Source organism: Ochotona princeps, chromosome 23 (genome assembly GCF_030435755.1).
Source record: "Ochotona princeps isolate mOchPri1 chromosome 23, mOchPri1.hap1, whole genome shotgun sequence".
Lineage (NCBI taxonomy): Eukaryota > Metazoa > Chordata > Mammalia > Lagomorpha > Ochotonidae > Ochotona > Ochotona princeps.
Window position 1 is genome coordinate 17,523,738 of NC_080854.1, and position 21,018 is coordinate 17,544,755.

Genomic DNA, 21,018 nt, shown 5'->3' on the forward strand with positions numbered 1-21,018 from the left:
TGTCCTCAAATTCTGTACTCCATGACTCTACTCTCAAACCATCCCGGGCCCTGAAGGCACACATTCTGAGCCTCCTTCTCACTTGGTTTTGCAGAATCTCCAAGCCAAGATACACATATTTAAATCATTGTTGGGGCTCCTTCCAGGTTAATGTTGCTCTGTGTCTGCGTAGGGACTGGCGCACTCTCATATACCCCGCAGCTGCAGCTTGCACCGTGTTCTGCCAGACAGAAACCCCAACCCTCAGCTCTTCCCTCACCCAAATCAAAATCAAATCTGCTCATTATCGCTTCTATCGTTGTCCTGGTAAACACTGGCATGACTGGCATGGCTCAATGCTCTTTAGCATCCTGCTGGTGAAGGTCAGTTTGTTTTTTTTTAACAAGGTGACACATATCTGCCCCAAAGCAACAATGGTAACTTCCTAAATGCTGCCATGTTTTTATCCTTCCTATTACTTCAATCTTCTTCTAACCACTACCCACTTCTGCTGGCCCAAGGAAGGGAACAGAAGGCGATAAGATGTGCTAGCGACTTAACTCAGGCACTCCCTGGATCCTGTCCTTCTGCCTTCCTCCTGGCAGGGCCACAGTGGTGTTTCTAGGAGAAGCATACAGTGCAAAGAAGCTGTGCTGTCAGGGAAGGCAGCGAGAGGTACGACAGTGCACGACCCCATCGAGTCCCAGCCCCCGCCAAATAAAGTCCAGCCCATGTCTTCCTGCAGAGACAGTATTTTATGACTTGTCACCCTTGTCCCCAGAATCCCGGGGTTCCAACAAACCATGGAATAATTCTGATCCCACTAGGCAACGGTTCTCAGCAAGTGTCCATCACAATTACAAGGAGGCTTTCACAAACTTCACATCCCTGGCTCCCTTCCCCAGAATTCCAGTTGACAGGTGAGTTCACCCAGCTAGCTAGAGTTTCAAACAGTTCCCAATGATTCTACCATTGCCCCCAACACCCAAGGACCTCACGCTGTGTGGGAGGCACTAAGACCCCCTGCTGCCTGGCACTGAGCAGCAAGTCAGGAGGTGGACCAGGCAGCAGGAGGCAGGGCTGCCCTGGGTGCCGCGGGGGCGGGGCTACCTGGCCTGCCTTCCCTCCCAGCTCTATATCAGCTCCAAAGGACACCTTCAGCTGCACTTCCTGATCTTGCAGCCTCCCGGTGGTGCAGTGAGAGCCAGCTGATCAGGCAGGCATGCAGTGCGTGGGACTCCTCCTGATGGTCTTGGTGTCGTGTGTGGCTCTGCGCTCTGCAGAAGGTGAGTGGGGACAGCAGCCGCTCAGGCTCCCATGGAAGGGAATCAGTGTGTGACGGACAGGAGGCAGGGCAGTACTCTCCGTCTTCAATGATCGATGACTAAAGATCACCAGGGCATGGCATATGTTAGAATCTAGACCTTTAGGGAATTTCAGGAAGGCAATTCCACGTGAACACTACATGCAAATTACCACCTGGAGAAGGAGGTCCTTGGGTTGGCATTCGTTTCTCTGAAGATAGAATCTTAGAGTCCAGAGCCAGAGGCTGGCTTACAGCCTATTATTCACTGTCCCAACCTGCTAAACTATCTGATCACAAGTGTGCACTTGCCAGTGGGAATAGAGTCAGGGCCGACAGCGTACTGCCTAGGGAGATCTGATCTTTAAAAGGGCGAGCAGGACGAAAGAGCATAAATGCACACACTGTATCTGGGATATTTAAATCGTGGCTTGTGCCAGCATGTACCGGGAGATTGTAACTCAATCAGGACAGGAGGGCACCTGCTTTACAGGAGTACCCACTGGTGCACGCAGGAAACGTTATAGGTAGGCACCTGATAACACCTGGCTGATGACATATTATATTAAATTTGATCCTAAATTGATGCTTTCAGTAGAGAGGCAGAATGTAAATTTTGGTCTTTAAAAAAATTATCGTTTAAGAACAACATTTCGCATGTACACACTTAGGTGGCTGAATACATATGAGTATAATTGGACTTCAAAATTCCTTTAACTCTCCTCCCTGTCTCTCCTCCTCTCTGCATACCTGACTTTCCAATAAAAATAAAATAAATCCTTAAAAGGGGATTCGGCACAGTAGCCTAGTGGCTAAAGTCCTCACCTTGCAATGGCCAGAATCCCATGGCAGCAGCTCTAATCCTGGTAGCCTCGCTTCCCATCCAGCTCCCTGCTTGTGGCCTGGGAAGGCAGTAAAGGATGGCCCAAAACCTTGGGACCCTGCACCCGTGTGGGAGACCTGGAAGAGGCTCTGGGCTCCTGGCTTTGGATCGGCTCAGCTCCAGCCACTGCAGCCACTTGGGGAGTGATTCAATGGACGGAAGATCTTTCTCTCTGTCTTTCCTCCTCTCTGTATATCTAACTTTCCAATAAAAATAAAATACATCTTTTTAAAAATTGCTTTGAAAAGGCTCGGCAGCATGGCCTGGTGGCTAAGGTCCTCGCCTTGATCCCAAATGGCTGCTGGTTCTAATCCCGGCAGCTCCACTCCCTCTCTATCTCTCCTCCTCTCAGTATATCTGACTTTGTAATAAAAATAAAATAAATCTTTAAAAAAAAATTGCTTTGAAAAAGCTAATCTGGCCACCATGGTTCTTCAATTCATACCTGCAAGAACTGTTTGAAGTGAATTAGCACCAAGGAACAGAGCTTATGTAGATAACCGGAAGGGGAAAATATGGGTAACCTCTTCTACCTTTTATCGTTCCATCTTATCAAGCACAGACAAAGCTGTCATTTTATATATTCCTGTGCTTTTTTTTTTTTTGGCTGGGAAAAGCACCATTAAAATTTCAAGGGTCGTCATCACTGTTTCTCAAAGGTTGTCTACAAATGCTCTACACATACTTTTGGCATCCCTGCCAACTCATTTTTTTTCCTGATTGCTCTTTGCATAAAGTTTTGAAATAAGGTGTGCCTCCTGCCAGCTTCCTGACCTATTTCCAGATGTTCCCAGAGCAGCCAGGGCAGCAACAGCAAGGCCCTCCTGTAGAAGTGGGAACAGCAGGCAGGGAGAGCACAGGGCATAGAGCGAGGCTGGGCCACAGCCAGGAGCAGCCCTCCCGTGGGACTGGGCCATGGGAGCAAGACACAGACTAAAGAGGCCTGGGCAAATACACTAGTAATAGGAGAACCCAGAGGCCCCCAAGGTTCTTGATGCGTCCTAGGGTTTTGGTCTGGGCTGTGAGAAAACCATATTTCCTGGAAAACCCCAACCTTTTGCCATTTTAACAAAAGTGATTTGAGTTGGAATCCAAGAGGGCAGTGTTCAGTCATGGAACAGAGAGGGGGCACCACTGCTTCCCCCAGCAACCTTCCAGAGTCTGGGTGTACTGGCTGCCCTGGGAGCTGGTGACTCAGGCTCCAGGGAGGGGTGGAAGACCAGGTGACAAGGGAGTGGGGAGGACTTGGCAGGAAAGGGAAGTGGGCATCCTTGGCAACAATTATAGGGGCAAGAGGACAGGGAAGTAGCCCGTGCCAGTTTGGGATTTGGCAAATACACTGAGGGCTTTCAGGCAGCAAGTGCTTTCCATTCTCTTGGTGGTGTCTCCAATGGCTATCTTGATGTCGTGGCTCAATAGCTGGCATCCTTAGGCCTTCTGCTTAAATGAGGAAGCAGCTGTTTTCTGTTCACAAGGAAAGGACTTGGAGTCCAGCCAAAGCTAGGGCGTCCTCTGCATCTGCTGACGTGGCCAGCACTGCATCCAGAAGCGTGTTCATCAACCAATGCCAATGTCTGGGCTAGATTATTTGAATCCATAGCCTTGTAAGCCTGACTGGTTTTGTTTTTTACCTTCTATTAGTTAAAAAACAAATAAACTGAATCTACTTTTTTTTTTTTTCTTGTGTAAAACCCTATGGTGCAGCTACTGCTAGAGCCTTGGGCCGCTGCACCGCCATCCTGGTGTGGGTCTTTACAAGATAAGCAGTGAATTCCTGACAGGGAGATGTGATAGACACAATCTCTTTCCAGAGGCTGGGGGTCAAGATAGTTGTAGGTTTTGGAGGTCACATCCAAGGTGGTCTTGGCAAAGTTTCCCAGGGTGGCTTCAGTGAAGCACCCTCAGCAGGTGTTTGGGAACGAGGATGAAGACCATGGCAGGGACCCTGAGGGCATAGCATCAGAGCCTTGAGTCACCTTGCCAGCTCAGTGTGGGGCTGGCTGGCCTAACTCTGCTGTAGCTTCTCTGGGTGGAAACAACAGAGAGGTTGTCCAGGATCCTGGCCTCTCGGAGAGCGGCTGTGCCTCCTGGAGCTCTCCATGCTTAGGCTGACATGGCTAGTAGAGTCCTTGAGGACAACGAATTGTTTGCACCTGGTCCACTTCAGAATATGTCTGCTTTTACATGAGGATAATCTTTAAAAAACTGTAGGCATGAGGGCTGCCCCAGGCAAGTCAATGAATGACCTCAGACTCCCGACGGGCAAGGGGAAGAGGCAGAGCTTCAGGGATTTGCTCTTGTTCCTGAAAGGCTGGCCAGGCTTCCTGAAAACGAAGCCACTTCTTGTTCCTTGGCCTAGCCTCCAAGAACTCAGCAGCCCTGAAACTGCCTAACATCAGGACCCTGGATACCACCCTGGGCTCCAGTTTTAGGGCCGCGGGGACTGCCAGGCTCAGCTGGTACACTAGTGCCACCTGCCATTCAGAAGTTTCCTAGAAAAGAAGCGTCAGGCTGAGACGGTACCGTGCCCAGCAGGTACATACAAGTGGAGAAAACTGGGCTTCACTGGGTCCCAAATTGTCTTCCTGCTGGCAGCCTATGGGAGGAGTCATGAAAAATATCCCCTGTCCCCTCTGAAGTGAACGAATAAGATAGAGTAGATGGAACTTAAGAAAACATACATATTTACTGATGTACAAATGGGGCAGGATCACAGCATTGAAGACTATTACAGCAGAGTGATTTCCCAGCAACCCAACACAGCTGAGAAGCTCACACACCCTCTTCTGTGGCAGAGAGGGGGCGTGGAGAACGCAGACGACACTGAGGGCTGTGAATGACTAGTAGGGGATGAAAAGCAGAAGTTATAAAACAATTAATTTTCAATAGGATTCTTCAGAATCTGAGTGAGCGAGAGGGACAGATCTCGTGCCAGGGCACCTTTTCAGTTAGAATTACTTTGCGTTCTTCTTCTTCAACACAAAAGACGAGATTTTAGGTTGCAGATGGAAAGCATTTGTGTTCCCTTTTGTAATTTGGTCTTAACACAGACGAAGGGATTGCAGAGACTACTGGAGGAAAGTGTGAGAAGTTAGAAGGACTTCAAGCCTGAGCCTGCTTTTAAGGCCTCATAAGTTCCTTTAGATCAAATTCCTCAGCTTGTCAAAACAACAACAACAAAAAAACTCAAGAATATTGGGGTGCCACTCTCTGAGCCCAAATCTGCTTTCTCAGAGGAAACCCGTTCTGGAATCACAGATAGTCACTAAAGGCTTATGCTTGCTGCCTAAAAGAAGACTTCCTTTCTTTAAAAAAAAAAGTATGTACTGATTTGAACGGCAGAATTACAGAGACACAGGGAACATAGAGTTCTTCCCCCAGGTAGCTTCAATGGCTGGGGGTATGTCAAGCCGAAGCCAGGAGCCTGGAGCACTGTCTGGATCTCCCTCATGGGTGCAGGGGCTCAAGTGCTCAGGTCCTCCTGTTGCTCTCCTAGAGCAGAAAGCAGACACCAAGTGGAGCAGTCGGGACTGGAACTGCACCCTACAGGCTTGCCGGCCCTGCGGACAGTTGCTTAACACACTACGCGATAGTGCTGGCCCAGATTTTTTTTTTTTAACCAGAGGACACAAATCAAGGAAGATGACCAACAGCACACATCTGGGCTAGAAATTTTTTTTGCACACTCAGGCCGCTCCATTTCACCAGGAGTGACCCTTGGGAGATCTGGTCTAAGCAGCTGACCCACCAGCAGTTTCTCACTAGCTGTTTCTAAAATTAAAACACTACCTCTCTAGTCCCTCAATTCTATTGAATTCTTAGCTTAAGCTTCCTAGGTTCTGATTTCAAAAGTCGGCCATCACACTTATGGTAAGGGAAAAGCCCTGTGATGTCCTACATTTAGTTACAAGAGCCAGAGGATGGGAGATTGGGGAGATAAGGGGAATTAACCAGCTAACAATTTTAGCTAAATCACCCACAACAATATATACTATCCCACGTTCCCGGATGTATATCCCAGTCCAGGCCTCTCACCTGCTGGGCAAGAAAACATCCTTAGACCCACAGCAGTCCAGGAGCAACAAAGTACTTCACTTGCAGACTGCCTCCTATTCCAAAGCTTTCTCCCACTCCACCTTCCCCGGACTGTTTCATGTACAGCACCAGGAACAAGGTATGCTGCCTTCACCCAACTGTCATGCAAAAGTGCTCCTGGGCCTGGCTCTGGTGAACACACTGCCAGCTGCCCTGTGGGTTGACGCTGAGCTGTGGACACCTGTCCTGGGACCCAGCCCGCCTCTGGTGAGCATCTGTCCCAGCTCAACAAATCCTTCACTTCTCAAGAGCTTTGGTTTAACATCTGTAGTGTAGGCATTTCTAAGTGTTCTTTTCCTTTCCAAAGAAGCAGTATGATAAAAAGTAATATATGAGCCCCTTTAAAAGGCGACATTAGCTTCATCTGTTTACTTGCTTATTTAAAGATTATCTATCTATTCAGTTATCTAGCTAGTTAGTTGTTAGAGGGAGGGAGAGACACAGAAACGACAGACCTTCATCCACTGGTTCACGTCCCAAACATCTATAACAGTATCCTGATCGCCATGTGGATGAGAGGGGTGTATGGATGTGGCCCTCTTCAGCGCCTTTCCGGGCACATTGGCAGGAAGCTTTTGGGGGGGAGGTGTTCCTTGCCACCCCCTGGGAGACCCCTGAATTCGTTCCAGCCTCCTGGCCACTGCGGGGCCCAGCCCTGCTGTTTCAGGCACATGGAAACTTGCAGATCTATTTCTCTCCTTCCTTTCCAATGAAAACAACACACTCTAGCCGTTCCAATAAATAAATATGGAAAAGCTGACGAAAATAGAATTTAGTTCAACCCACAGATTTGAATGGCCAGTTGTTCAAACCATCAGGGAAATACAAAGTAAACCAACGCGACCGTTTCCTCCTCATTTATCGTCGACATTTCAAAGTGAACGGTGATGAGACCCTGAGGCTGCAGGGAGGAGTGTGGAGCGGCTCAATCAGTGCGCTGAGCGCTATGGCAGCACCAGTGGGGGGAAGACGCACCCCCAAGCTGCGCCCAGCTCTCTGCGAGTCTGACCCTAGCAGTGGGATGTGCGTGCTCTGTGTCACTCACTTCCCTCCGAGTCCAGAGAAAGGTGGTCTGATAGGGCAGGTGGCTGGGCTCTCACCCACCCAGAGCCCCACCCTCATTGCAGGGTCCTTCTGCTGGGCCCCCCGCCGGGCTCGCTGACTGATGCCTGCGCCTTCTTCCCTGGGATGGCCGCTGGGTACCCGCTTCTCAGGCCAGCAGAGAACTCCCTCTGCCCAAGTCACAAACGACTTCATACAGAAAATTTCGGAGTGAATCTGCTGGGTTATATCCTTCCCAAGGCAAGTGGACGATTGGGAGGTGGGGTGGAGGGGACAGGGAGGAAGTTGCTGCTGCACTTTGGGTGGAGTTCTGCAGGGACCCCAGACCCTGGCTTTCCCAGCCCTCTGGGCGCTGCTGCTTGGTCCACCTCTAGATGCAAGAGCGCCCTCTGAAATACAATAAGCTTCACGCATGACTCTGGGGGCATCCCGCGCGTGTCTCTTTAGGGCATCCCTCGTCCAGCAGCCACGTCTGCGTCTGGGTGAATGCCAATCTCAACCCACAAGCAGGTTGTTGCCCCTCACATCCCTGGCCACACCCAGAGGTGGCAATAGGAGGCTTCTGTGGGAAGGCTTCAGCCTCTCGAATCTCATCTCAAAGCAACTTGCCTCCCCAAACAAAATATATCATCTGAATAAGCTGTGTAAAGAGGACGTGGCCTTTTTCCGTTTACTTGGCACTCCTAAATATCTCCCAAACGAAAGTTGTGGAACCATAGTTGAATTCCAGGAGAGTGGTTAGCCACTCTTTAAAATGAAACTATGTCATATAATACAGTGTAATTAATTTTAAAATGCAAAATAAATAAATAAATAAAAATAAAAAGTAACAACAAAAAAATGAAAAAGTTAGGCGTTTGCACGGGACAGCCACTAGGGGGCAGTGTTACCTAACAAGTCTCACCACCGCCCCAGGTCAGCTGCCCAGTTTACATCCCTCAGGGTCCCCTCCCTGGGTAAGCCCGGTTTTTGCTGCCTTTTATATTTCTAGCTGCTTCAATCAGAGCCTGTCTTCAAGCTCCAGTTGCTGAGCTGCCTCTGGCCATTTATTAGTTAATGTGACTTCTTACATCTGTATCTGAGAAGCTCAATCCAGTTTACTAAATTAGTGTAGGTCCTGGGGCTTTTCTTGTTTAAACTATACTTGGGTTGATGTCTGCACTTTGAAAGCTCAAATCCCTTGGTTTGTTCTTGCTCTTGCTTCTCAATTCCCACCCTGCTTCTGAGGATACATCCCATATTTAGTTACTTGGATCACAACTAACCAGGATGGCCTGCAGGATACCTTGAAAGCTGATCACCTGTACATGACTAAACTCAATATTTTATTTTGCTTGGAATATTTAAAAAAATGTTTAATTTAGACAATAGGCAGCATACAGATGATAGTTTTATAAAAATTAACACATCAGTCATTGAAAAGACAACCAGATTTTCCAGAAACCTTTCTGCTTTCTGACAGTTGGGGGTGCCCGTTGCATGAACGCTGACCGAGGGTCCCAGTGGTCTGCCCTGAGCGCTGCCCGCAGTGTTGTTTGTCAGCACCTTCCTAGCAGCTCAGCTTGCACAGCGCGCTGTTAGTCTCCAGGTTCTGAACGTGCCTTGGGTGTTCCTGGCTCTGAACTTTGAGCGTGACTTCCCTCTGTCTAGATAAGTCTCTCTTCACTGCCCTCCGCCCCTGCACATCGCGCCACGCTCAGCCAAGTCCTTCCCACCGAAATGGGCTCCCTTCTCATCCTTGAGCACGGCAGTGTGAATGCCCATGAGCAAGCACTGCACATCGCTGTTTCACTGATTTTGTGCCTTTGCCCAAATTCATTTTATCTTCCCCAACTGCAGTTTAAGTTCCAGTGGTAGTAGCCTTTCCCGCCCAGTAAGGGCCTCTTGCTAACATTAACTAACATTCCAGTTCTGTGGAATCCTAAAGATGAAAATCCTAAAGATGAGATCCATGCCAGTGCTTTACACTGTCATCTGACCCTTCTTTCTTTTCTTTTCTTCTTCTTTTTTTTTTTTTTTTTTTTAGCCATACTGCCCTTTGCTTCCAGCTGTTGCACTAAGGTTTCTCCGCACGTTTCCAGAAGGCTGCTGAGAGCGGCGCATGCGTGTCACCTGCAGAGAGCTGATGGAGATTGCAATCTGGATGCCATCCTGTGAGTGTTCTCGAGCGAAGAGATCTCAGCTACTCAGTGAGCAACAGGTGGGAGAGGCCTTGCCTGGAACACAATACGCAGGTCGTCAGCCAAAAAGCGACCGAAGAGTCTGTCTTTAGACTTCAGGTTGCCTGGAGTAAATGCACAACCTATGTGTTCAAGGAGGTGTGGAACCCCAGGCTAGCCCTCCAACCTCCCCACCACCCTCCTGCCGTGTAGTTAGTCATGGCTTTCTTAAGCTAAACCAGGAAGGCTCTGAGTGAAAAAGCAAAACTCCACACAGAAGGTGACTGTGTTTCATTTCATGGCTTTCACTGTAACTTTTCCCAGGCAAGTATAGGATGGGCGTGGCTGTTGTTTTTACTCTCTGCACCCATTGCTAGTGAACTACAAAGCTCAAGCTGAAGTGTAGTAATACCTGTCGCTGTCACAATCCAATTGCAAATGTTCTTCCCTGCTTTCCATTCTGATATGTGGGTTTATGCGGAACCTCTCTGTTTCCCACCCAAAGTTACTGAAAGCTGAAGACTCCCCTGGGCTTAATGGCTCTGCAGCGATGTTAGGACAGGTTCCAGAGGCTTCTCGTCTTCCTGCCTTCAGCAGATGCCTCTGTCTGTTGTGATCCCTGGGATGGGAGAGAGAGGGTTTTTCTCTTGACTCTAGTACTCAAGAAACACTGCGCTATGTTGAGAGGCCATGGAAGTTCATAAAAGAATTTGTAAGATGCCCACTGAGAGCTTTTTTTCAGGCAACAGGACTGAAATGTTTTGTCTGAAAATGTGGGCTTTTTGCTGGGAAGATGGTCCATCCATTTTCTGATGTACCTGAGACGTAACAGAACTTTAGAATCACATTTGGCGTCAGATGTTTTGGAGGAGGTCATTCTTGACCCAAACTTTTAAGCAGCATGAGTGTGGGAGAAGAGGGAGGTCGAGAGCTGTCTCAGCCTCTCCTTGGGTCACGTCACGACGCCGCGTCCACCAGCTGTGGGGGTTTACTCCTCAGGATCCCGCACCATCTGTGGCAACCCAGGGGAACCCTAACAAGGAGCCTCCCGAAGGTTGCTTCAAGTTCTCTTCTTGTAAGTCTGCTTAGGATATGCCAGTCTACTGTTTCATCCGAATGAACACTGTCGGAAATAGCTGCGAGTAAAATCATTATAGACAGCTCATGAACAGACAGTACCATTGGGTGATTAGAAACACGTGGATGTTTGCCTGGGAGGGTGGGGTGTCCACACAGCTACACCACGGATACCTGAGGTTACTCCAGCTGTTCTCACACATCACATTTTCAACTGCTCTCTGCTCCTTCTGCTCCATGGGCATTTGTCACCTTGGACTAAAGGAGGTGTGGGAGCTGGCACCAGAGGCGCCAGCCAGAGGACACATCTGTGAGTATGTTAGGGTGAGAGGTAGATTCTAGGGACGCACCAGAAGAAGGATTTTCCGAGAAGTTCCTTTGAGACAGCAGGTGTTAGAGACATAAACCAGGAACGAAACAGCAGTGTAAGTCCTCATGTCAAGAAGGAAAAATATGACCCAAATCACGAATTTTCACTTCTAAATGTACTTAGCTTTATTTATTAATTTTTAAAGAAATGTATTTATTTTTATTTACAAAAGAGAGGAAAGAGAAATCTTCCATCCTCAGAGGCCTAAGGCCTTGTGTATATATGTATATGTCTATATATATATTTGTAAATATTTATTTATTTTCATTCGAAAGCCAGATTTACAGAGAGAGGAGAGAGAGCTGGTTCACTCCCCAAGTGGCTGCAACGGACAGAGCTGATCTGATCTGAAGCCAGAAGCCAGGAGCTTCTTCTGGGTCTCCCATGTGGATGCAGGATCCCAAGGTTTTGGGCCATCCTCGACTGCTTTCCCAGGCCACAGGCAGGGAGCTGGATGGGAAGTGGAGCAGCCGGGATATGAACTGGTGCTCATAAGGGATCCCAGTGCATGCAAAGCAAGGACTTTGGCCGCTAGACTACCATGGCGGGCCCTTGATGCGTATATATGCACATATATACACACAGAAAAAAAATGTTTTTTAAGGAGAAAAAAGATATATATAAAACATTAAAATATCTATATAAATATATAAGGATAGAGAAACAAGATATATATGGAGTTTTTTTTTTTCTTTTTTAAGGATAGCTGGTTCACTCCCCAAACGGATGCAACAACCAAAGCTGAGCTGATCCAAAGAGAGGGGCCAGGAGCAGCTTCTATGTCTGCCACGTGGGGACAGGGCCCAAGGGCTTGAGTCATTCTCTGCTGCTTTCCCAGACCATAAGCAGAGAGCTGGGTTGGAAGTGGAGCAGCCAGGACTCGAACTGGTGCCCATATGGATGCCAGCACCACAGGTAGATGAGTAGTGTGCTGAGCTATTGTGCAGACCCCCAAAGTGCAGGTGTTTAACCCCAACCACGTGTAAGACATTTGTGGCTTGAGAAAAGTGCTTTAGATGCGGAAAACACTGCTCACATTGAAAATATATTTCCCAAATTGCAAGTATTATAAGTCACAGATAATTAATATAAATTAACTTGAAGTGAATGCACTAGGTTTCTTTTCCTTCTCTACCTAGAAATAGGTCCTTTGTTTCAATCTCTGTGAAAGATAGTAGTAATTTTTGAGGCCTGAGATGGCAGCTTTCTTGCTCAAAGCAATCTGTAATGACTTACTTAAGAAGTTCTGTTTCTAAACACAGCTGCAATGAGAAGTTGGTTATCTCTGGCAGAGTTCTGAGGTTTTTGAAAACACATGGAGATTATTTGCTAAGAATAAAATTTAAGATTATGAAAGACATTTATTAAGGAAACATTAGGGTTATTACAGAAAAATCCTTTTTCCAAAGTGGTTGTCAAGGGCTGTTGCATTGAGAGGAATGGTAACGAAGTGAAATTTAATAAACAATCCAGGTTGTAAACTTTGCCAGGATACTTTTTGGAGTCCCTTCGACTCTCTCCAGTTACTTTCTGTGGGTGAGAGAATTGGGGGGTTGGCCTTATACCCTCTTAGAATTCATTGCGGGATATGGCCGTGCCTGCTGGAATATTCTAGCTATGGTGGTAGGGGACGGAATGTGGAATGGGCCACCTCCTTCCCCAGTATTGCGTCATCACTTTTTACCCTGATGGGATAAGCTTGGGATGTAAGTTACAGGTTAAGCAACCTTGCAAGATCTGAAACATTGCAGCACCTCAGGGCTGGGAGCCATGTGCTGACAGCTGATTTTTCCTTGAGCTTTATTGAGAATGTGAAGTCCCCAGGCCGGTGTGGTAGACTAGTTAGCTCAAGTCCTCACCTTCCATGTGCCAGGATCCCGTATGAGCACTGGTTCTAATCCCAGTGGCCCTGTTTCCCATCCAGCTCCCTGCTTGTGGCCTGGGAAGGCAGTTGAGCACGGCCCAAAGCCTTGGGACCCTGCATCCCACGTAGGAGACCCAGAAGAGGCTCCTGGCTTCTGACTTCAGATCAGCTCAGCTCCAGTCACAGCTCCAACCGTTGCGGCCACTTGGGGAGTGAACCATCCTCTCTGTCTCTCTGCCTCTCTGTGTATCTGCCTTTCAATAAAAATAAATCTTAAAAACAAAAGAGAGAATGTGAAGTCCCTCCCAGCAGGCCTTTGAAGCAGGGACCATATGCTGGTTGCTCCCCGTTTTCTTGTGCCCCCACAGCTATGAATCCTCCCTGCTCCCCCGCCCAGTTCTCTCTTCCAGGCCTCCCTCGGACTCTCCACTTGGCATTTTCCACCGGGGGTTGAGGTGTGGCTTGTAAGCCCAGGGTCCTGCTGACAGCGCAAGACCTTTGCAGAGGGCAGGAGCTTCATCGCCAGTTTTTGTTTTGTTTTGGTTGTTTGGTTTGGTTTTTTCCTATTCAGCACTACTACAGTCAGCAAAGCAGCTGGTCAGGTGAGAACTGGTTTTTTCTTTTGATGACCTCTCTATGTAACACACTCGGAGGATGCCTGTTTATTAAGAAGTTATCCTCCTGGTGCGTGGCTCCGCATGTTCAGCTACTGAAGACATTTCATTTACGTGCTGGTTTGAGTCCCAGCTGCTCCACTTCGAATCCAGCTCTGTGGTAATGCACTTGGGAAAAGATGTGTCAACGGAAGTTGACCCACATGCTTGGACCTCAGCACCCATACTGGGGACCTGTATGGAGTTCAGGGCTTTGGCCTGACCCAGCCCTGGTTGTTGTGGTTACTGGGCGAGTGACCCAGTAGATGGTTCTCTTTCCCTCTCTCTGTAACTCTGTCTTGTAAGTTTAAAGAGATACCTCAGATAAATATTCCTTCCAAACATTCCCTTGCATGCTGGCTTTATTTACTCACTCTTTTGACCAGTCCAACTGATACCCATTGAAGAGCCCGGGATTAGCTGACAGTGACGTCCCTTGGGTTATCTGAAGAGTCAATAGCCTGATTTCACTTTCTCATTTTCCCTGCAAATAACTGAGTCCAGGGTTTCAGTTTATTTAGACACAAAAATAATATCTATGTGGAACTTGTACGATGTGTGACATTTACTAAGAACTGTATGGCACCTGACAGAGAATTAAAAGTATATTATATCATTTATGGCAAGAAGTGTTTTCAGTTACCAACAAGTTTGTCTGTTACCTTAGGGTTCTTCCAATCAATGTCAAACTTCATAGAGTACAGTGAAAATGAAAACAAATTCTGAGTTATGGTAAGGATCTGCATTACAGCTTAGCAAATGTTGATAACATTTAACTGATTGTTTTGTTGCAAACAAAATCAGGCTTGTTGTTTGGACAATTTTCACCCCATGTCTGTGGTGCATTGCCAAATTTCTACTTGAAACAGGGCCTTTAACTGGCACAATGGCTCAGCTGCTAAAACCTTCACCTTACACACGCTGGTCTTCCATATGGGCTCTGGTTCATTTTCCAGCTGTCCACATCACATCTGATTTCCTGGTTATGGGCTGAGACAGCAGAAAGCGATGGCCCAAAGCCATGGGATTCTGCACCCACACGGAGACCTGCAGGAAGCTCCTGGCTCTTGGGTTTGAATCAGCTCAGCTCCAGCCACTGTGGCCATTTGGGAAGTGAACCAGTAGATGGCAGAAGTTTCTCTTTGTTTCTCCTTCTGTCTGTAGATCTGTCTTTCCAATAAAAATAAATACATCTAGAAAGAAAGAAAGAAAGGAAAGGAGGAAGGAAGGAAGGAAGGAAGGAAGAAAGAATCCATCCCGTAAGGATACAGTGTCCAAAAGTGGGACTTACAAGTCCTGAGGATTGTTCATTTGTATTTCTGCTGGTCTCATGTATGGGTCTCATGTATTTGCATTTGACAGTCTGCATGTCCGGCACAGAAGGTACTGCATCAGCCCAGAGAATCCTGCTCTTAGGGAGTGGATGAAAGAGCAAACAGCCGAGGAAAATGGTAAACATAGGATCTGCCGTAAGAAGAAGCGCCCCAAGAAGAACCATCAAGGGACACGTCGTGGGAAGCATGTGACAGGTGGCCATAAGACTTCTCATGGGACAGCTGATGCCTAAGACCACAGAGATGATTCCTGTGGTGAAAGAAAGCATTTATCTTCAGATAATCTTTTAGGAGGAGCATATAATTGCTCCAACTTTTTTTTTTTTGTCAGATTTTCCAAAGCTACAGAAAAGCTGAAGAAAAGGTATATGAACACCTGTGTACATTCACCCAGATTCACTACTGCTAATATGCCACATTAACTTTCTTCTTTCTTATGTGTGTGTACAGAATAATTTTTGTATATATATTTTCATACACACATATATGTATCAAACTTTTTTGACAAGCTGTTTTGAAAATAAGTTGCAGACATATGACACTTCACCTTAAATTTTTTGACATTATAACTCGCATCCTTCAAGAATAAAGACATTTCCTATGAAATCACATTAGCTTTATACCTAAAAACTTAACAGTTTCATTTAACATGCATGTACCATATTCAAAATTTCCTAACATGTTTCCAGATTATTTTATCTAGCGTTTTTAAAATCTGGGAATCAGTCAAGGTCCATATATTCAATTAATTGTTATATTTGATATATTTTCAAAATATGTATTTATTTGAGAGACGAAGATCCTAAATTAGAGAAAGAACTCCCAGCCCCTTTGTCACTCTTTAAATGCCTGCAATGCCTGGTCTGAGTTGAGGTCAAAGCCAAAATCTCAACCCAGGTCCATCATGTGGGTGGCAGCAGCCCAGCTGTCCGTCCTGCCTGCTGCCCTTCAGGGTCCACATTAGCAGGAACCGGGATTAGGAGCCCGAGGCGGGCACTGCACTCCCACAGATTACGGACGTCCTGACCCGTGGCTTCACCTGCAGCCTGAATGCCTGCCTCTGGCATTTTTTGATCTGGCTTTGTTGCTTCATCTTTCCTCCCATGGATTTACCCTTTTGGAAGCATCTTGGCCAGTATCTCTTCCACATCAAGGTTTGCCTACTTATTTCCTTGTGACCAGATTCAGGTCTTACATATTTGGTAAGGATTTCCTATGTAAATGGGTATAATTCTTATTGTGTGCTCGCTTCGGCAGCACATATGCTAAAATTGCAACGACACAAAGAAAATTAGCATGGCCCCTGCGCAAGGATGACACGCAAAATCGTGAAGCGTTCCATAATTCTTATTGTATCATTTAAGCTTCATGAACATTAGAGTTTAAATTCCAAACAGAAAATTTAAACAGTACTTCAAAATGTCCAATTTGACTGGATCCTATTGCCTGGATTGATAAAATCTGGTGCTGAAAATCAAAAAAACACCCTATTGCTCCCTCTGCCTCCTGCAGTAAATTCCCTGAGCAGCTGCAGCAGGATCTAGAGTTAGTCCTTAGCCCAGTGATAAGTTTCCTAAATAAGGTGCCGCAGAGGCTTCAGGGCATGCACTAAGGTTCCAGTCTTCACAAACAGCCATTGAGGTGCAGCGGGCACCACGTGACCAGGTGCCAAGTCTCCCGGGCTTTCTTGCTGCCTTCACATGCCACCAGTCTCTTGCTTAACATTCCTCAGAAACACCAAGGTAGCAGGTGATTCGCAACAATTCTGAGAGCTTTATGTGGATGTTTCCACTTTATGGAAGAAGCCAGAATCTCAGAGATAAATAACTCCCCGAAGTCATATGAAAACTGGCAGAAACAAGCCTAACCCCAGTTTTCTTTCCAGCCCCGGATTAGAAGCAGGAAAGGTCTGGAGCGAGAGAAGGAAGAGGAGGTCAGATCAGGATGTGTGACTGGGCTTGACCAGGGCGAAGCTCTGCCCACTGACAGGGCTTTCTTGGAAGCCTAGAATTGAAACAAGCTGCCCTGGCATTGTGGCCGCTGACAGTGACACTAACTGCGGATTAAAACAGCTCTCCCACCTCCCATCTCCCTCCCCCCAGTGCTATGGACTCTCACTCACTAGGCATTGAAGGAAATTGCACACATTTCCATCTACTGATTTGCAAGAGTTCCCTCAGCAGCTCTCTCTTTTTTTTAAATGTAGACACAGGTTTTATTAAAAAAAAAAAAGTACAACATTCACCCATTCAACACATCATGCCTGTTGACGTGATAATGCAACAGAGATGATCCCAAAGAAAACAATATCCTCCAATGCTCTTCAATGGCCGTCATCCATTGTCATCAGATTTCAGATTCCAAAAGCTAAAGAAAGCAACATTCAACAAGCAGTATTCATAACATATGAAAGTAACTTCAAAATGAAGCATTTTAAAATTTTTTCACAGTAGTCAATGTTAAGGAAAGACTAGGATAAAAACAGCAATGTTTTCTAATCCGTTCCAGCAAGTTGGCTTATTTTTCATTTTGTTTCTCCGTCTACTCCAGTTTCATAATTCTTCACAGCTTGAAGGGAACAATAACTGGCAGTAGGTCCACATGGCATTTTTAGATGTACTTTACTGTGATGCAAATCATGGAAAATTTCATGACCGTGTGCCCAGAAGACTAGATTCTTGAAGCACCATTTTGAAGGCCATCCCATGTGCTTAGTACACATGACTGCGTTGCTGTTACTGTACTTTGAGCTGTTACTGTACTAAGAATAAACACTGTTATTGTTATTGTGCTGTAAGTTAATATGCTAGGAATAAATTACCCTAGTTAACATCCTAAGTTTTCTTTCTGTGAAAGTCATGTTCATAGTAACATACTACGAATGTGTAGTTTTAAAATCAGAGACACAGAATACATAATCAAAAATAATGTCCTTCTGCCCTGCCTTCCCTGTTCCCAGACTTATTTTCTTGAGACAATTTCTTTTAACTTTTAAACAAGTTATTTTTATATTTATTTATTTAAAAGGTCAAAGTTAGAGAGAGAAGAAAAGGAATCTTCTAGTCGCTGTTCCCTCCCCAGATGATCTCAATGACCAGGGCTGGGTAAGCCAGAAGACAGAAACCTGGGCCTCTCATGTGGGTGGAAGGGTCCCGAACACATGACACGTTTTCTGCTTGTCCTACACCCTTAACAGGGAGCTGGATCAGAAGTGGAGCAGCATTTGTGTTGGTACCCTGATTGGATGCTGGTGCCACAGACCATGGCTTTACCTGCTGTGTGCCATAAAGCCAACCCCAAGAACCTAAGGAAAAAAAAAGGCATAGCAGAGAAAGGAGAGGAGAGGGGGCCAAGTGGTGGCCTCCCATATGAGCGCCAGTTCATGTCCTGGCTTCTCCACTTCCGATCCTGCTCCCTGATTATGACTTAGAAAAGCAAAGGAGAATGACTCAAGTCCGTGGGTCCTTGCATTCCGGTGGGAGACGCAAAAGAAGCTCCTGGCTCCCAGCTTTGGACCAACCTAGCTCTAGTCATTGTGGCCATTTGGGGAGTGAACTAGCAGACAGAAGGTCTCTTTCTCTGTAACTCTGAGTTTATTTTTATTGCAAAGGTAGGTCAGATTTACAGAGAGAAAGAGGCAGAGAGATCTTCTATCCATTGGTTCGCTCCCCAAGTGGCCACAACAGCCGGAGCTTAGCTGATCTGAAGGCAGAAGGCAGGACCTTCTTCTGGGTCTCCCATGTGGATACAGGGTCCCAAGGCTTTGGGCCATGCTTTACTGCTTTCCCAGGCCACATCCAGGGAACTGGAAGGGAAATGATTAACTGTGACTTGAACCAGGGCCCATTTGGGATCCTGGTGCTTGCAAGGTAAGGATTTAGCCAATTGAGCCATTGTGTTGGACCCAATGAATAAATATTTAAAGAGAGAGAGAAAATAAAAGAAAAAGAGCCCAGGGACTAGACTTTAGTGCTTTCTAGTTGTTTTTTTGTTTGTTTTATTTTTTTGCTTTAGAAGTTTTATGTCATTGACACTGCTTCCTTACAGCTCTAATGTCAGTCTATGGTTTTTTTGTTTGTTTTATTTTAAAGACTTATTTTAAATATTTGCAGAGAGAGAAGGAAGAGGTTGATTCTTTGTTAGGGGTTGACTCCCTGAGTGTCTACAATAGCTAGTGCGGGGCCAGACGAAAATCAGAAGCCAAGATCTTCTCCCAGGTCTCAATGCCTTTGTGACCAGGCCGTGGAAGTGACTTTATCACTGCTTCATGATATTCTGTGGGGCACACAGACCAATCCTGACATTGAGTGGAAAGGGGGTACACCATGGCATGAATACCGGAAGTCAAGTTTTGGGGAAAGCAATTGCTGCAGCAGCAGGAACCAGCCATTCTGTTTGATTTCAAAAACAAGCATACAAAAGGCAGACCAAACTAAATCATACTGTTCTCTTCAGGGCAATGATTAGTCTGGGGGGGAAGGGCATGGCAATGAGAGAGAAAGTCAGAGAGAGAGAGAGAGAGAGAGAGATTCGGAGGTATGACCATGCTCTGTTTCTTGTCATAGGTGCAGTTATCAGACTCTGTTTACTTTGCAAAAGACTTATCTGTAAATTACAATATGTTCCTCTTCTGCGTATATATAAAACAGTGACTGTTAAAGCCAGAAGAATGAGAAGAAAAAAATGAAACAGAAGAGAGGGAAGTAAGAAGGAGAAGGTGAAGGAGGAGGAAGGACAAATGAAAGAACAGAACTCTGGAACACATGCGTGGCATATAGGATTCCCATTGTACTGCGTAAGATGAGGGGTCAGGCCTTCTCAGGCGGAGGTTGGAGCTGCCTGGCAAACCATAACTGAGGAGGAACAGGGGGCCACTGAGTCGCCCCATCACTCCAAGACAAGATTGGCAGCAGTTTTCTTATGTCAACCCCAGGTGCCATCACTTCCTGCGTGCATAAACAGATACTCAGGAGAAGCACTAATATTCAGAGGTCTATGACATTGTTCCATTTCCAGGGTGTACCATGCCAACCACCAGGAAGCAGTGTGTGTGTGTGTGTGTGTGTGTGTGTGTGTGTCGGCCTCCTGGTCTTCTCCCTTTACTCCTGAGAGGGACAGCTCCAACCACTCATGGATAATTGCACATTCCTAAGGTCTGTGTTCTTGGCTTAATGCCAAGATACCAATTACTTGCCATCAGCTCCTACTATCAGCCACTATCAGCTCCTACCAGTTCACAGAGAAAACACACCTCACTCTGTAGTAAGCATGAAAATATTTCTTGGCCCCATCATTCATTCTATCAGTCTTGCCAGTTATTGTAACAGTCATTAAGAACACAACGTTGAACTTCCTCCAGAAGTTCAGAGAATGTTCGAGGAAGCGAGAAAAGGAATGGGAGCAGCAGAATATTTCAATATACTGCAGAAAGTGCTGTGGTGGCAGGAGGTACCTAGATCTCTGGGGGCCCAGGAGCGGAGGGGAGTCATGTGGAAGCATATATAATGGAAGGATATGGTTCTAAAGAGAAGCTCAGTGGGTTATTGTTGTGTTGGGGAGAAGTCCACAGCACAGCCTATTGACAATATAGTTGGTCACTTGCCAAAATACTTTCATATCTGAGGTACACATCTACCAATCACCCACAAATACTTGTACTGGAGCTGGAAGCAGTAACTCGATCCTTGTCTCCATGTAAGTGGCAGGAACATGACCATTTGAGCTATCACCTATTACTTTCCAGGACTTGCATTGTCAGGAAACTTGAGTCGGGAGCTGGAGTTGGGAATTGAACCCAGGTACTCTGATGTGGGACATAGGCACCTTGCCAGCTCAAACGCTCAGTCCTTTCGTCTGCTTAGAGATCCTAAAGCAGAGGACCCCAGGAAGCCATTCATGGACACTGATCCATCGCAATGACAGTATAATAGACATCTGCTGTTTTAAGTCTCTAAATTTTGAGAGTGGGACCAGTGTTGTGGCACAGTAGGTTAAGCCGCTACCTGTGATGATGCACTTCATGTGAGTACAAGTTTTAAACCCCAGCTCTTCCGGTTCTGATCTGGCTTCCTACTAATGCACCCGGTTTTGGATCAGCTCAGCTCCAGACATTGTGGCCATTTGGGGAGTGAGCCACTGTATGGCAGAACTTTCCCTCTGTTTATCCTTCTCTCTGTGAATCTGCCTTTCCAGTAAGAATAAATCAATCTCTCTTTTTTTTTTTTAAGAATAAATCAATC

The 21,018-nt window shown here is 46.3% G+C and overlaps 1 protein-coding gene and 1 non-coding gene across 2 annotated transcripts; both read left to right on the forward strand.

The window, feature by feature from the left end:
• Nucleotides 1-1,118: 1,118 nt before the first annotated feature.
• CCL28 (C-C motif chemokine ligand 28) lies at nucleotides 1,119-15,678 on the forward strand. The gene is made up of 3 exons (XM_004583786.2): nucleotides 1,119-1,265; nucleotides 9,349-9,475; nucleotides 14,808-15,678. Exons 1-3 carry the CDS (start codon nucleotides 1,202-1,204, stop codon nucleotides 15,010-15,012), a joined length of 396 nt encoding a protein of 131 aa, XP_004583843.2. The 5' UTR covers nucleotides 1,119-1,201; the 3' UTR covers nucleotides 15,013-15,678.
• A 342-nt stretch (nucleotides 15,679-16,020) lies between these two features.
• On the forward strand, nucleotides 16,021-16,127 carry LOC118758234 (U6 spliceosomal RNA). Its single transcript, XR_004995606.2, has one exon. It is a non-coding gene; the product is annotated as a U6 spliceosomal RNA (small nuclear RNA).
• Nucleotides 16,128-21,018: the final 4,891 nt, after the last annotated feature.